The sequence below is a fragment of the Engystomops pustulosus genome, chromosome 7 (genome assembly GCF_040894005.1).
Source record: "Engystomops pustulosus chromosome 7, aEngPut4.maternal, whole genome shotgun sequence".
Classification (NCBI taxonomy): Eukaryota; Metazoa; Chordata; class Amphibia; order Anura; family Leptodactylidae; genus Engystomops; species Engystomops pustulosus.
In genome coordinates, this window is record NC_092417.1 from 171,954,723 (window position 1) to 171,971,165 (window position 16,443).

The 16,443-nt window shown below is 41.5% G+C and overlaps 1 protein-coding gene across 1 annotated transcript in view; it reads left to right on the forward strand.

Moving 5' to 3' along the window:
* The first annotated feature begins 306 nt into the window (after positions 1–306).
* Positions 307–16,443, forward strand: part of LOC140070279 (receptor-type tyrosine-protein phosphatase eta-like) — a 49,742-nt gene continuing 33,605 nt past the window's right edge. Inside the window, exon 1 of the mRNA XM_072116632.1 lies at positions 307–651. Coding sequence (XP_071972733.1) covers positions 586–651 — 66 coding nt within the window. The 5' untranslated portion in view covers positions 307–585. The remainder of the gene's footprint in view (positions 652–16,443) is intronic.

The window sequence follows — 16,443 nt, forward strand, 5'->3', positions numbered from 1 at the left end:
GTATCCTATAGTAGGACATTTAGGTGGAATTCACTGCAAACCATAATGATGGGGGTCCAATGCTATTAAAGGGCCGGGGGGGTGTAATAATGGAGTGATACAATGGGAGGACATAGTAAGAGGGGGTCTTCCCTGTCTCTTGTACATTGTTACGCTATAGTCAGGGAGGGAGTCAGATTCTCTGCTTTCTACCCAAATTCTACAGGAATGTGAACTGGGAGGGGGAGAGGGAGAACTACTTCCTCACAGTCCTGGTGGGAAGGAATGCAGGACAGGAGACCCCTCATCATCTGCAGCCACTGACTACAGGGTGACAATACAAGCAGGGACTTGACCCTTTCTTCACCCTTCACACTACAACCCTTTGCCAGCAGAGGTCCCCCAGCCAGGCCTGAAGGTGTTAATGGGCCCTGCATTTTGACACTGGAGTTTGCTCCACCCAAAGAGTTTGTGTTTTCCCCTCCAGATCTCACATTACTGAGGAGCATGAGAGTGAGAAGAAGGGCTGAGAGTGGGACAGGATCCACAGCCTCTGCCATGTCCTGGGGGGACACTACAGCCTGAGAGTGGGACTGAGGAGTGGAGATGGGGGGTCTGACTCCTCCTGTGCTGCAGCTACTGCTCATCATCACAGCACTGCCCCTGCCTAAGGTGAGACCCTCAGTGACAGCTGCTCCTCTCCCTACATCTATGGATGTAGCAGTGCTGAACGTGTCACTCCATTCTTTACTGTACAAGTTCAAAACTATCTCAGCCCTGCTACATTTCCATAAGTATATACGTAGTTATATGGTGCTATATATATGGAATCCCTGTATTTTGTGACAGTCCTATACTTTTATGACCTGCTTATCATGCGTTTGTATGAGCAGGTGTAGTATATAGGTGTCTGTGTGGATTGTCATTTGTGACATTTTCTAGATGGCAGATCAGTAAATGTTCTGGATTATTAGGGACATCAAGTTCAGAGATGTCTCGTTATGGGTACTCAGCTCCGGTGCTGAATTATAGGTGGATCCGGAGTATCAGATTTTACGGATTATCAAATATTGTATGGAATAGTGTAAATAGTCCTAGTCCATGCATCAGAAGGACAGGGGATTGCATGGGAGCTCCCAACCTTGACCCCAAGTGTTCACAAGAATTGGGGGTCCCATAGTCTCCTATGTAAATGTATTCACTGTTATAGGACTGATGAAAGTCACACATGTAATCTACCGCTCCATTTATTCCGGGGGCTTGGGGGCCCCCATTATCAGAGATGTCTTGTTTTGGGTACTCGGCTCTGGTGCTGAACTATAGGTTATAGGTCGCTGTTCTGCATTGGAAAATAATGGGGTGTTAGAATTTTTTGGATTATGAAATCAATAAGGGGGTGTCTAAAAGATGGTCTTATGCCCATAAGTGATTGCTATGGTGTCTCCCCAATAGCCACAAGAATTGGGGGTCCCATAGTCTCCTCTTTGATTTATTTCCACCCCTTCTTTTACTTTTATGGGACTGATATAGGTCACACGTGTAAATTATCTCTCTATTCATACGGAAAAATTGGGAATTTGGGGACCCCCATTATTGTCATTATTGTACAGATCCCTTTAACAGCTGATCTGATTGGTGGGATACAACTGATGGGATAAGTGTTGCTAAACCTGTTTAATGGCACATTAAAGGGATGAGGATTTTAGTATAAAATGCCTTTAATGTGCCATACACAGGGCAGCCTGATTATACATTGATTATTGTGCGTTTTGCCTATGAGAAGTGATTGCTTCCGGCTGGATTTGGGATATGGTAATAATGTATCACGTCACGTATAGGGTTATCATATGGGGGAAACTATTCTGCCCCACAAGTTATTAACCCCTCATTATCAGTTTCCAATTCACTGCTGGCTTCTGGATCCACATCTTCAGGATATCCTGCCAGGGACTGATAAAACTTCACAGGATTCATATCCTCCAGCCCAGAAGTGTGCGACTGAGAAGCCGACTCTTCAAGTCATAACATGACCATTATAAACCTTGCTATGTACAGATGTAGCAGAGCCGAGTGAGTTAGATCTGCAGGAATGAATGTGTCCAGTGTAGCAGCGATCACTTTGTCAATTCTAATAAAACTTTTCCTGGATTGTCAGAAGAGCTGACATTTAGTAGACATGGGCATCTAACTTTTTGCATAATATGAGAATAATTATGTTTGATATAGAAGAGTTTAATTTATGAAATATAAAGTTGTGCAGGATTACTAGTATTGTAGTTACTAAGATGTAGTATGGACACCATTACCGGCTCTTCAGATGTAATAAACTGGAGTTTCTGGTTTGTCACCTGTAGCAGAGCTGACGTCCTAGGACTTCTGATGTAGCAGTACTGGATTTGTAAATGTAATGATAGTGTGATTTGTGTCATTGTCACAGGTTTAGCATCTGTATCTATATACTGTACAGTGATGATCTAATGGCCCCTGGTGTATATATCTATATACTGTAATGTACAATGATGATATATACACCAGGGGCCATTATATCTATATACTGTATTGTACAATGATGATATAATGGCCCCTGGTGTTAATATCTATATACTGTATTATACAGTGAATATATAATGGCCCCTGGTGTATATATCTATATTCTGTATTGTACAGTGATGATACAATTGGCTCCTGGTATATATATCTATATAATGTAATATACAATGATGATATAATGACCCCTGGTGTATATATCTATATAATGTATTGTACAATGATGATATAATGGCCCCTGGTGTATATATCTATATAATGTATTGTACAATGATGATATAATGGCCCCTGGTGTATATATCTATATAATGTATTGTACAATGATGATATAATGACCCCTGGTGTATATATCTATATAATGTATTGCGCAATGATGAACTAATGACCCCTGGTGTATATATCTATATACAGTATTGTACAGTGATGATGAAATAGGCTCCTGGTGTGTGTGTGTATATATATATATATATATATATATATATATATATATATTGTATTGCACAATGATGATATAATGGCCCCTAATGTATATATATATATATATATATATATATATATATATATATATATACTGTATAGATCTCCCTACTGCATATCTGGAGCTCAGCCACAGTGATCTTGGGGATCTTCTTTACCTTTCTCACCAAGGCTCCTCTCCCACGTTTGCTTAGGTTGAGGAAGAGTTGTGGTCACCCCAAACTTCTTACATTTATGGATTGTGGTGGTCACTGTGCTCTTAGGAACCTTGAATGCTGCTGAAATTCTTTTATAACCTTGGCCATAATCGTGCCTTACCATAATTCTGTCTCTGAGCTCCTTGGGCAGTTCCTTGGACCTCATGATTCTCATGTGTTCTGACATGTACTGTGAACTGTGAGGTCTTATATAGACAGGTGTGCGCCTTTCCTAATTAAATCCAATTAGTTTAATGAAACACAGCTGGACCCCCATAAAGGAGTAGAATCATCTCAAGGAGGATCAGGAGGAAATTGACGGAATGCGAGTTACATATAAGTGTCACAGCAAAGGGTCTGAATACTTATCACCAAGGGATATTTCAGTTTTTCTTGTTTAATAGATTAGCAAAAATTTCATTTTTTTCTGTCAAGATGGAAGCAGAGTGCACATTAATTAGCAAAAAAAAAGAGCTGTATTGTATAGTGATGATATAATAGACCCCTGATATATTTATCTATATACCTGAATGTTTGCAAAGGATTTCCTATACTAGTGACTATGGGACTGGATGATACATCACTTGGAGTCCATTACTCTTGTTTATATAGTGAAAGTTTTGGCAGGATCTAAATGTGAGCTTTTGGCAAATGCCCAATTCAGGAAGGTGAACATACCTGTATACTGTACGTGCGGCTTATTAGTGACTAACCAGTTCATGACTCACAGGGTTAATATGAAATCTTATCCTACCTACCATGTCTAAGGCCAAGCAAGAAGAGAAAAAACTCTCCTGTTGGATAATTTTATGTTTGAAGATTTCCTGGTTAGTTATTAATAAAAAAAAACTAATATAAACACTATCCAACACAATCAGACAAAGAAGTGTTGTCACAGGGACCGTTGGAAGTGCCAGATTATTACTGCAGTGTCACCAGCTGGGACTGTTCCCATCCTGAGCAGAGAAAGGAGTCAGAACTTCTGAGCCTAAAGATCGGCCAACACCTGAGGCTTCATCATCAAAGTGACACTTGGGGGACAGAACAACAGTGAAAATATTGATAACATAGTTTCCTAGTACCCTAAGTGTCAGCGTGTCCGTGTCCTGTCCACCAATTGTCAGCGTGTCTCTTTTCTGTACCCCAAGTGTCAGCCTGTCCCGTGCCCCCAAGTGTCAGCGTGTCCCTGTCCTGTACCCCAAGTGTCAGCCTGTCCCGTGCCCCCAAGTGTCAGCGTGTCCCTGTCCTGTACCCCAAGTGTCAGCGTGTCCTTGTCCTGTCCCCCAAGTGTCAGCGTGTCCCTGTCCCCCAAGTGTCAGCGTGTCCTTGTCCCCCAAGTGTCAGCGTGTCCTTGTCCTGTCCCCCAAGTGTCAGCGTGTCCTTGTCCTGTCCCCCAAGTGTCAGCGTGTCCTTGTCCTGTCCCCCAAGTGTCAGCGTGTCCCTGTCCTGTCCCCCAAGTGTCAGCGTGTCCCTGTCCTGTCCCCCCAAGTGTCAGCGTGTCCCTGTCCTGCCCCCCAAGTGTCAGCGTGTCCCTGTCCTGTCCCCCCAAGTGTCAGCGTGTCCCTGTCCTGTCCCCCAAGTGTCAGCGTGTCCTTGTCCTGTCCCCCAAGTGTCAGCGTGTCCTTGTCCTGTCCCCCAAGTGTCAGCGTGTCCCTGTCCTGCCCCCCAAGTGTCAGCGTGTCCCTGTCCTGCCCCCCAAGTGTCAGCGTGTCCTTGTCCTGTCCCCCAAGTGTCAGCGTGTCCCTGTCCCCCAAGTGTCAGCGTGTCCTTGTCCCCCAAGTGTCAGCGTGTCCTTGTCCTGTCCCCCAAGTGTCAGCGTGTCCTTGTCCTGTCCCCCAAGTGTCAGCGTGTCCTTGTCCTGTCCCCCAAGTGTCAGCGTGTCCCTGTCCTGTCCCCCAAGTGTCAGCGTGTCCCTGTCCTGTCCCCCCAAGTGTCAGCGTGTCCCTGTCCTGCCCCCCAAGTGTCAGCGTGTCCCTGTCCTGTCCCCCCAAGTGTCAGCGTGTCCCTGTCCTGTCCCCCAAGTGTCAGCGTGTCCTTGTCCTGTCCCCCAAGTGTCAGCGTGTCCTTGTCCTGTCCCCCAAGTGTCAGCGTGTCCCTGTCCTGCCCCCCAAGTGTCAGCGTGTCCCTGTCCCCCAAGTGTCAGCGTGTCCCTGTCCCCCAAGTGTCAGCGTGTCCCTGTCCTGTCCCCCAAGTGTCAGCGTGTCCTTGTCCTGTCCCCCAAGTGTCAGCGTGTCCTTGTCCTGTCCCCCAAGTGTCAGCGTGTCCCTGTCCTGCCCCCCAAGTGTCAGCGTGTCCCTGTCCTGCCCCCCAAGTGTCAGCGTGTCCCTGTCCCCCAAGTGTCACTGTGTCCCTGTCCTGTACCCCAAGTGTCACTGTGTCCCTGTCCTGTCCCCCAATTGTCAGCGTCTAACTATCATGGACCCCAAGTGTCACTGTCCAGCACCCCAAAGTGTCTGTGTGACAGCATCCTTTACGTCAAGTCATCGAGTCATTAAGATCACAAAAGTCCCAATTTCTAGTGCACATCATGAAAATTGCAACTCTTTGCCCCTTTTTTTTGCCTACTTTTTAAAATTGTGGTGATGGGGCAGAGAACAATCTGGGTGATGGTGGGGCATCAGATAAATGGGACAGGTAGCACTGGGGTAGTGCAATGTAGCGTCAGATTATTGGAGGCTGAATCCTCTTAGTAACTCAGGCATGTTGTGTGCCGGCTGTGCGGAATTTTTGGAATATACATCGGCCCCAATTCTTTGCCCCAAGTGTCTCTAGTAGCCTCAAGCCTAACAATGAAAGACCTTGACTTGTGACTTGTGATGACTTCCTGTTGTTCAGTGACTGATGTTGATCTTCGATGCTTTGTCGTGAGATATTTTTACTATTATTGTCTTATGCGTTTCCATAACATTAAGTGAAGTTTTTTCCTTCCTCTTTACCCGACATTCTTGCGCTGATAAAATGATCTGATAATATTCAGCAGATGTAGATGAGAGTGGCCATTTTTTTCCAGAAAAATCTCCATTAACAGATGCCAAAAACAACCTGCTCATCCGCCATGAATCAGAGCTCAAACCATGTGGGCCTCTTGGTGGCGTAGATACCATATTGTGGCATACTGGTGCTAGTCCACGGAAAATCTGTTTTGCCATGGAGGGAAATGAGAGTGATGGTATCTAGATTCACAAATTCCCATGATCCAGCCCTTGGAATTTCAGAGGACATTAGAACAAACTTGTAAAGTTTGCAACATTTCTGGTCCATGATCTTGGAATCCTATTTATAGCTATAATAAAGTTCCATTCTAAGCTTAAACGTGTTGAGATGTTTGAAAGGGGAACAATATTTGGCATCTGTGTATTACCAGTGATCTGAAAGTCTCAACAAACTACAACAAAGACCCGCTTATTTATCCCAAAGTGCCAACACAGAAATGTAATTTGTGATTTATACTCCCTTCTCTGTCACAGTTTTCATTGATACCAGCACCTGAGGACACCGATAAAGCAGAAAATAGTTCCAGGTAGAGCTGTCACTTTAAAATAGCTCTGTGCACAGCAAGTACTGGGCTGTCTGGGACTGCAGGAAGATGCCTGGAGTCATCTCTGGTGATGGCCTGAGTGCCCACAGAAAGGGCTCTGAGTGCCACCTCTGACACCAGTGCCATAGGTTAGCCATCACTGTACTAGACCAACCACACGATTTTCTACCTTTAGAGGCCTCCAGCGAGCTCCATCTGTTTAAAGAACTTGGAATTTTGAGAGTTTTACTTTGCAACATTTTGTCACTTATAAAATACTTGGCCAAACAGTAACATTACTTCATTCTATAAGTGCAGGGATCAGCAGCATTACTCTTATTATCAGCCTTATCACATATAAAACTCATATATCTACTTTATTATCCATATTACCATGCACATAGCTTGTAAAACTAGCCATCAACCCTATATTATCATTAACATTACTCATATAACCTGCCCAATTGGTGCAATAACTGGCTTAGATACCCATATGTAGAGCGGCACTTCTCATAAATCTGGCCCTATTGCCTGTGTAATCTATGGCTTTTTTTGTATTACTACAAAATGCTCATTTCACTGATTTATTACCCATATTACCAGCTCCATAGTTTATATAACTGGCCCTATTGCCGATATCACCAGCCACACTGCTCATATTACTCACTTTATTATCCATATCACCATCCACATTGCTTATATAAGTGCCCATCATCCTTATATTATCATTGAAATTACTCTTATAACCTGCCCAATTGCAGCAATTACTGGCTTTCATACCAATAGGTATAGCCCGACTCCTCATAAATCTGTCCTTCTTGCCTATAATCTGTGGCTTTTCTTATATTACTACTGTTATTGCTCATTTCATTGGTTTATAACCCATATTACCAGCTCCATTGCTCATATAACTGGCTTTATTACCCATATAACCACTCAAACTGCTTATATAACTGACCCTATTGCCCACATTATCATCAACATCACTCATATTACCAACCACATTGTGCAAATACCTGGTTTAATTACCCGTATCAACAGCCGCATTGTTTGTGAAACTGGTTGTATTGCTCATATTACCGGCCTTATTTCCATATAACCAGCTATATTGCCTATATTATCAGCCATATTTCTCTTATAACCAGCTATATTGCCTATATTATCAGCCATATTTCTCATATAACCAGCCACGTTGCTCACATAACCAGCCATATTGCTCATATTACCAGTCTTATATACATATAACCAGCTATATTTCTTATTTTATCAGCTATATTGCTTATATCACCAACCTTACTGCATATTTTACCTATCACAGCCAATGTACTTATAAAACTAACAAAATTCCCAATATAACAGGTACCAATGTTACTGATTTTGAGAGCCTACAAGCCCTGGAAGAACAAGAGAGACCTGGGAGGCCAGAATTAGCTAATGGGAAAGAGCCCCAGTAGTAAAGCGTCCATACCTTATGTCAAACCGCCCACTTCCTGAAAGTGACAGGTACCACGCCCCCTTTGATTGAGAAGTGCACGCCCCTTTGATTTAGTCCTATTTTTTATGGGGTTTCTATAATATGAGGGTACAGTGTTGTAGGTGCCTGAAGGTTGTGCAGAGTGAACCCCGTTTTATGTGATCTGTAGCAGATTCATATTATATTGAGTGTCACACATAGTTTCATTTAACTTTAATTGTGCGTGTATAACATTTATATGCAATGTTTAATCATAGATAAAATGAAACAAAAATGAAACAGACGCCTCAATGTTTAACGTTTTATTGAGCAAAAATTGTATACAGCAAAGAATAATAAAAAATGTATAAAAATTCAGACAATTGCATTAATCTGATACAAAAACAATGAGTTTAATTTATACAGCAAAGAATGTTAAAAAAGTCCTTATATTCTCTGCTTTTAGCTGATAAGATCCCATTAGCACATTAGTTAATTACGCCACATCCGCAAAGACAGCTAAAACTGTACTAAGATAAGTAGGATGTATCAGATTGCGATATTACACAAGGAAAGGACATTTTACACACAAAAAAGCAGAAGTTGGAATTTGTCTGGACTAAGATAAGTAGTTTGTGTAGGGTTTACACAATTGTTTAAAAGTACATTGCGATATACAGTTACGCATCACAGTAGTTAGATTTTTTTGGACAAACGTATATATTAAGCGATCGTTATTTTTATAATCATTTGTAAAAAAAACTGTAAAGCCTGCTTGTAAGATAGACCCCCTAGCTACATTATAAAGCATAGAAATGCAATAATTCCCGCAGAAAGAGCTCATGGTATCCTGTAATTGTTTGTTCTGATAAGTGTATGTTATGCAGTCTCTTTTTAAAAACTGTATAAATTCTTTTGGGAAAATCTCAGCATCAGGAGAGAAGGATTCTAATATTATGGACACTCGACTACGACATCCTTTTTCCTGTATTTTAGCAGGACCGTCCAATTCTGGAAAAAGTTATTTTGTAAAACAGTTGTTACAGAATGCGGCTTCTCATTTATCACACAAACCCGAGAACATTGTTTGGTTTTATGCGTGTTGGCAAAAATTATATGATTCTTTTCCTAACATCAGGTTTATTGAGGGGCTCCCGCCTACATTCATAGATGATGAATTATTTCCACCCGACAAGGTAAATTTGACTATTGTTGATGACCTCATGGAGAGCGCTAGTGAAAATAGTGAAATAGAGAAAGCATTTACCAAGTACGTCCATCATAGAAATCTAAGTATATTGTATTTGGTGCAAAACATATTGGGGGACATTAATCATAGTGGGGTCTCAGGTTCGCCTATTTTTGCACCTGGTTTGTTCTTCTTTTTGGCTCCTGATCTATGATGGATCTGGTTCTGCCTTAGTAAATGCACTTTGGATTTGTCTCATGTCCCATTCATTTGCGCCTAAATTTGCGCCAAATTTGGCGCAATTGTTAGATCTCATTTGTGAGCAATAATGAAAGGAGACTGAGAAAATGTGACAGAACGTTCAGGGCGTCATCTCTGCTCAAAAAAAACATTGTGATGTAACTGCAGGGACTAAAAGTTACAGAAATGTAAAAAAAAAAAAAAAAAAATTCTTGCTGAAATGAGTCTTTTCCTTTGTTATTATAATGTCCAGTAATGGAGTCTGATAATATTCTCAGATCTGTACAATAAGACAATAATCACTCCCAGAGATGATCCCATAGACAATGATGAAGTCGTTACTGGAGAAATTTTACATTATAAAACTGCTCTGAAGTATTTTCCATGTTGCACAGAGGGAATTTGTCATTTGGGAACCTAAAATGTATGTTTTTAGTAATGAAAAGGGAAGTTTTTTGGAAGTGCAGCTGCTCAGAGGAGGTGCATTTTCTGCGCCTATTTTGTGCCTTTTTAGGCGCAAAATAGTGATAGATCCCGTGCAAACATCTGTTCAGGACGCAATCACTATGTCAGATAAGGCGCAGGGACTCAGAACCACTAAGTGCCGGACGTTGCCGTGCGCCAGAAAATGGCGCATAAATGCGCCTAATTAACGAGATGCGCAAGATTTTTGCGCTAAAAGACGCTCAAAACAGTCTAACTGACTATGATTAATGTCCCCCATTTTGTCAGGGTAAAAAGAGTCGAACAATAAATTTAAATACCAAGTACATGGTCCTTTTTAATAATCCGCGTGATAAATTGCAAATTCTAACATTAGCGCGACAAATGTACCCCGGGAAAACGCGTTTCTTCTTAGAAGCTTTTGAAGATGCCACAAGTGAACCTTTTGGCCATTTACTAGTGGATTTAAGGGGTAATAGCCCAGAGCAGCTTCGGTTACGCTCGGGATTCTTCCCACCAGCTTTACCGGCTGTGGATATTCAAAAGAAAAAATAACTCAAAATGAAATTATCTAGGACCTTTGGTCATTCCAGGCCTTGTGCATAGCTGTGACAAGATGTCAGAGAGATTGAGACGCAACTGGGCCCTCTTAAAAACACTGGTGAAGTCCTCCCCTTCAGTCAGAAAATCTATTTTGCGCCAGGCGAGTGATGATTTAATCTCAGCCATAGGGGAAATCGCTTTGAATATCTTAAAAGGGCGAATACCTCTAAAAGAAAGGCAGAAAAACATATTAAAGAAGTGGCGTAGAGCTATCAGGAAGCTGAGTGATAAAACACTGGGCATAAGGAAGAAGAAGCGCTTAGTAAATCAATCCGGAGGGTTCATAGGTCCGCTATTAGGCTTTGCAATTCCATTAATATCTAGTCTACTTTTTAACAAGTAATGGAACACGCAAACTAAAATGTACTTGGTTCCAAAACATGAGCTTACCAAGATAAGTCAGTCTTCTACCCCTGCAAATAACATTCGTCAGAGTGTAATTCATCGTTTGGAAGATGAAATTGCTGGTATTTTACACAGGAATGACTTGCAGGATGATGTGAACATGAAAAGATACAGTGGGGCAAATTTACTTACCCGGTCCATTCGCGATCCAGCGGCGCGTTCTCTGCTCTGGATTCGGGTCCGGCCGGGATTTAAGAAGGTAGTTCCTCCGCCGTCCACCAGGTGGCGCTGCTGCGCTGAAAGTCATCTCATCGCGCCGGAATGCACCACCTCGGACCAGGTGAAGGTAAGCGCTCCCCAAGCGACACTTTTTCAGTTTTTAAATGCGGCGGTTTTTCCGAATACGTCGGGTTTTCGTTCGGCCACGCCCCCCGATTTCCGTCGCGCGCATGCCGGGGCGATGCGCCACAATCCGATCGCGTGCGCCACAATCCCGGGGCAATTCAGGAACAATCGGCGCAAATCGGAAATATTCGGGTAACACGTCGGGAAAACGCGAATCGGGCCCTTAGTAAATGACCCCCAGTGACTTACTACAAAGATACTTGGTACATGCTAAACAAGATATACGAGAACTAGGGACTTTGAACCTTATTACGCCTCCTACTCCTGGTCATCAACATAAGCCAAATACAATGTCTGTTAAAAGCGCTGATATCCTTGAAATTACTAGTCATGTCAACCCACGGTTTAGGAAAAATGCAGGTCTCTTGCTAAACAAACTGTCCCAAAACCATGACATTACTACATGGAATGATAAAGGTGAATTTATTTACAAAGGTAATGTGGTCCCGGGCTCTAATATGATAGACCTGATACGCAATACGACCCAGAGTCACAGTCTGCTAAAAAACAAAATACCTACTGGCTGGGACATATTTCTGCAAGCCATGGCTGAACTAAATATCCCCTCTACAGTTGTGGGTAATTCAACTACGCGAGAGAATCTGGAAGAAATAAAAATGTCACTGATTGAACCATCCGAATCATTCACTCCCACACGCAGAGGACTGTCTATTTCATCCACCCCAACGGGGATAACACAGGGAAGTTTACTCCCAAAGAAAAGGGGGCTCCCCTTACTACAAACTGCTTGGTTAAGTCTGTAATGCAATAGTCTGAATTTTTATACATTTTTATTATTCTTTGCTGTATAAATTAAACTCTTTGTTTTTGTATCAGATTAATGCTGTATATCGCAATGTACTTTTAAACAATTGTGTAAACCCTACACAAACTACTTATCTTAGTCCAGACAAATTCCAACTTCTGCTTTTTTTGTGTGTAAAATGTCCTTTCTTTGTGTAATATCGCAATCTGATACATCCTACTTATCTTAGTACAGTTTTAGCTGTCTTTGCGGATGTGGCGTATTAACTAATGTGCTAATGGGATCTTATCAGCTAAAAGCAGAGAATATAAGGGCTTTTTTAACATTCTTTGCTGTATAAATTAAACTCATTGTTTTTGTATCAGATTAATGCAATTGTCTGAATTTTTATACATTTTTTATTATTCTTTGCTGTATACAATTTTTGCTCAATAAAACGTTAAACATTGAGGCGTCTGTTTCATTTTTGTTTCATTTTATCTATGATTAACCCCTTAAGGACGCAGCCATTTTGTAGCTTAAGGCTCAGCCCGATTTTTTGGATTCTGACCTGCGTCGCTTTATACGGTTATAACTTTTGAACACTGTTACTTATCAAAACGATTCTGAGATTGTTTTTTCCCCACATGTTGTACTTCATTTTAGTGGTAAATTTTGGCAGATAAGTTTTGCGTTTATTTACAAAAAAAAAAGAAAATATGATAAATTTTTTTAAAATTTTGCCATTTTCGAAATTCAAAATCATTGCGTTTTCAGGCAGATAGATTTACCACCTAAATAAGTTGCTGAATAACATTTCCCATTTGTCTACTTTACATTTTCATAATTTCTGAAATGTTTGGATAATTTATTTTGATGTCACGCGGCTTACAAAAAGAATATCGCTTTTCCGGATTTTCAGAATTGACTATTTTGGGGATAAATACAGTTTTGAATGAAATTTTACATATTTAGCATCAAAACCCCCCTATATAACCAACCCATTTTCAAATCTGCACCCCTCAAGCTATCAGAAACCGCTTTTACGAAGATTGTTAACCCCTTGAGATCTTCATAGTAATTGAATCAAAATGGAGGTGAAATTTAGAATGGTCAAATTGTTCCCCTATACGTTCATTTAGCACTAAAATTTACACATTTCCAAAATATAAAAAGAGAAAACCCACCATACAATTTGTTCTGCAATTTCTCCTGAGTACAAAGACCCCCCACATGTGGCTGTGACTTGTGTTATGGGGGCACAGCGAGGCGCAGAAGGGAAGGAGAGCCCTGCAGCTGCCAGGATTTTAGTTTCCTCATTGGCCCCTTTTGAAGGCTATAAAATTTTCGCTTTTTCGTTATTTGGGCCATGTGACGGCATTTTTTTTGCGTGATGAGATGCTTTTTCCATTGTTACCATTTTGGGGTTGGTATCACCTATTGTTGAAAATTTAGGAACTTTTTTTGAGGGCAGGAGTAGAAAAGCATCAATGCTGTACTGGATTTTTTACTCTTTTTTTTGGTGTTCACCGTATAGACTAATAATCATGTTATCTTTATTCTATGGGTTGATACGATTACGGGGATACCAGACATGAATATTTTTTCTTATGTTTTACTAAATTTGTCAAACAAAACCCTAATGTGGGGAAAAATCTATCATTTATGTATTGCCGTCTTCCAAGTGGCAGAACATTGTTACTTTTTTGGCTACGGAGCTGGTTGATGGCTTATTTTTTGCGGGACATGTTGTACTTTGCACCAGTATCATGTCGGAGTACACATGGTTTTTTGATCACATTTTATAGCATTTTTTGTGGGATTGAATAGCTAAAAATCATAATTTTTGGAAGGTTTATAACAGTTTTTTTTACGGCGTTTATCGTGGGGGTTCAATAATGATTTACTTTTATTCTACGGGTTGTTACGGACGCGGTGATACTATATATGTGGGGTTTGTGTTATGATTTAGACTTTTTTTTTAGTTATATGTCTCTTTATATGTTTTGGGGGTTTTGGGCATTTTTAGTGATTTATTACTTTATTTTTTTATTGAATAACATTTTTTTTTTACTTTTTCACTTTTATACCATGGGACATGAACAAGAAATCCTTCATGATAATATTCTGCAATACTCATGTATTGCAGAGTATTATCAGTGTCAGCCTATACACTTGCATAGGCTGGCACTGTGCCAGTAAGATGACGTCACAGACGCCATCTTACCGGCAATTCTTGCAGGTAACTCTGGGGTCCAGATCGGACCCCAGAGTTGCTATAGCAACGATCGGCGCCCCCGAAAACGGTTCCGGGGGGCCGATCGTGGAGGAAAGACCCCCCAGATGCATGTTAGATGCCGCGGTCGCGCTGACCGCGGCATTTAACGGGTTAAGCACCCGCGATCGGAGTCAACTCCGATCGCGGGTGTTACACTGGGGTGCCGGCTATCAGTCACAGCCGGCACCCCGTGTTTCCCGATGCCGGTTCGGCTCAGATCTTGAGCTGAACCGGCATGGGCTCAGCGTCCGATATATTGGACGCTGAGCGTTAACAGGTTAAACATTGCATATAAATGTTATACACGCACAATTAAAGTTAAATTAAACTATGTGTGACACTCAATATAATATGAATCTGCTACAGATCACATAAAAGGGGGTTCACTCTGCACAGCCTCTCTGCACATCAGCAGCCGCCCTTTAATCTATGATTAAACATTTTATATAAATGTTATACAAGCCCCAATTAAAGTTAAATTAAACTATGTGTCACATCCAATATAATATGAATCTGCTACAGATCACATAAAATGGGGTTCACTCTGCACAACCTTCAGGCACCTACAACACTGTACCCTCATATTATAGAAACCCCATAAAAAATAGGACTAAATCAAAGGAGCGTGCACTTCTGAATCAAAGGGGGCGTGGTACCTGTCACTTTCAGGAAATGGGCGGTTTGACATAAGGTATGGACGCTTTACTACTAGCCCCCCTTCCCTGATCTATCTTATAGATAAGTTATTAGTATCCCTATCCTGGAAAATCCCTTTAAGCCCCACCCCCAACTTCCAACAGCCATCACTTTCATGTAAATAAAGTTGACCTTTTTTAGGTGACCTCATTTATAGGACCATCCCCTGAAATGGGACACTGTTCAAAGTGTCCCATGATGGGCCTGAAAGCATAGCAGCATTTACATATAACAACCAGCAATTGTTTTAATTCAATGTTAACTTATTTTTTTGGTGGCCGAAAGTTGTAGACGCCAAATCTTATGCCGTGAAAGTACCAAAAAACTTCTGCATCAAACTCCACCGAAATAGCTGGACAGAAAGTCGCACAATTCCCAAAGACAAGGCAGTAAGTGTTGTCATAGGGGCTTAGAGTAGAGAAGCTTTTGATATCGTTCGGTAGTTTTGTGCGGTGATAATTATTAACCATAGTCACAATGAGCGCCAGTCTTCTGCGAGGCGCCCGTCATCCCTCATGGTGATGTCGTGGTACATTTTTCGCAGGTGACTACTTCCTCGTCCCTAATCCTTGACCTTTATACCACATCAGGGGCTCAGTATCTACACACGTTTTACACAACCGGATTGGCAGGTGAACTTTTGGCTGAATACAGTTTATATAACTTATGTTACTTCCTCTAAGGAGCCAGATCTACAACAACTTCTTCTCTATTTAGGGGAAGTGTATTAATAAATGACTACATAGGATCTGCTCTATTGTTCCTGTGATCGGAAGTCCTGATAAATCCCTTAGGTTTATTACTGTATTGTAGATCACGTATCTCCAGGGCCGATATCCATCAAATATGTTGATGCTGTTTATAGATGAAATCTGCTATTAATAGGTGATATAAAATAATAATAATTCTTTATTTATATAGCGCACACAGATTACGCAGCGCTGTCACATCAGTCCCTGTCCCCAAGGGGCTCACAATCTAATCCACCTACCAGAATGTTTTGGAGTGTGGGAGGAAACCGGAGTACCCGGAGGAAACCCACGCAAGCACGGAGAGAACATACAAACTCTTTGAAGATGTTGACCTGGGTGGGATTTGAACCCAGGACCCCAGTGCTGCAAGGCAGAAATGCTACTCAGTCAGCCACCGTGCCGCCCTTAGATATTTTAAGACATGTGGTCATGAAAGTTTAGCAAAAATAAAAACATGGTGGTTTTAATAAAAAAAAAACTTGCAAAACCTGACGAAAAGTTCCCCATAACTTCCTTGTATTGGTGACTTCCAGCATCGGCCAAGCCAGAGCCCCCATAAAAGTCATTGGAGCAAAG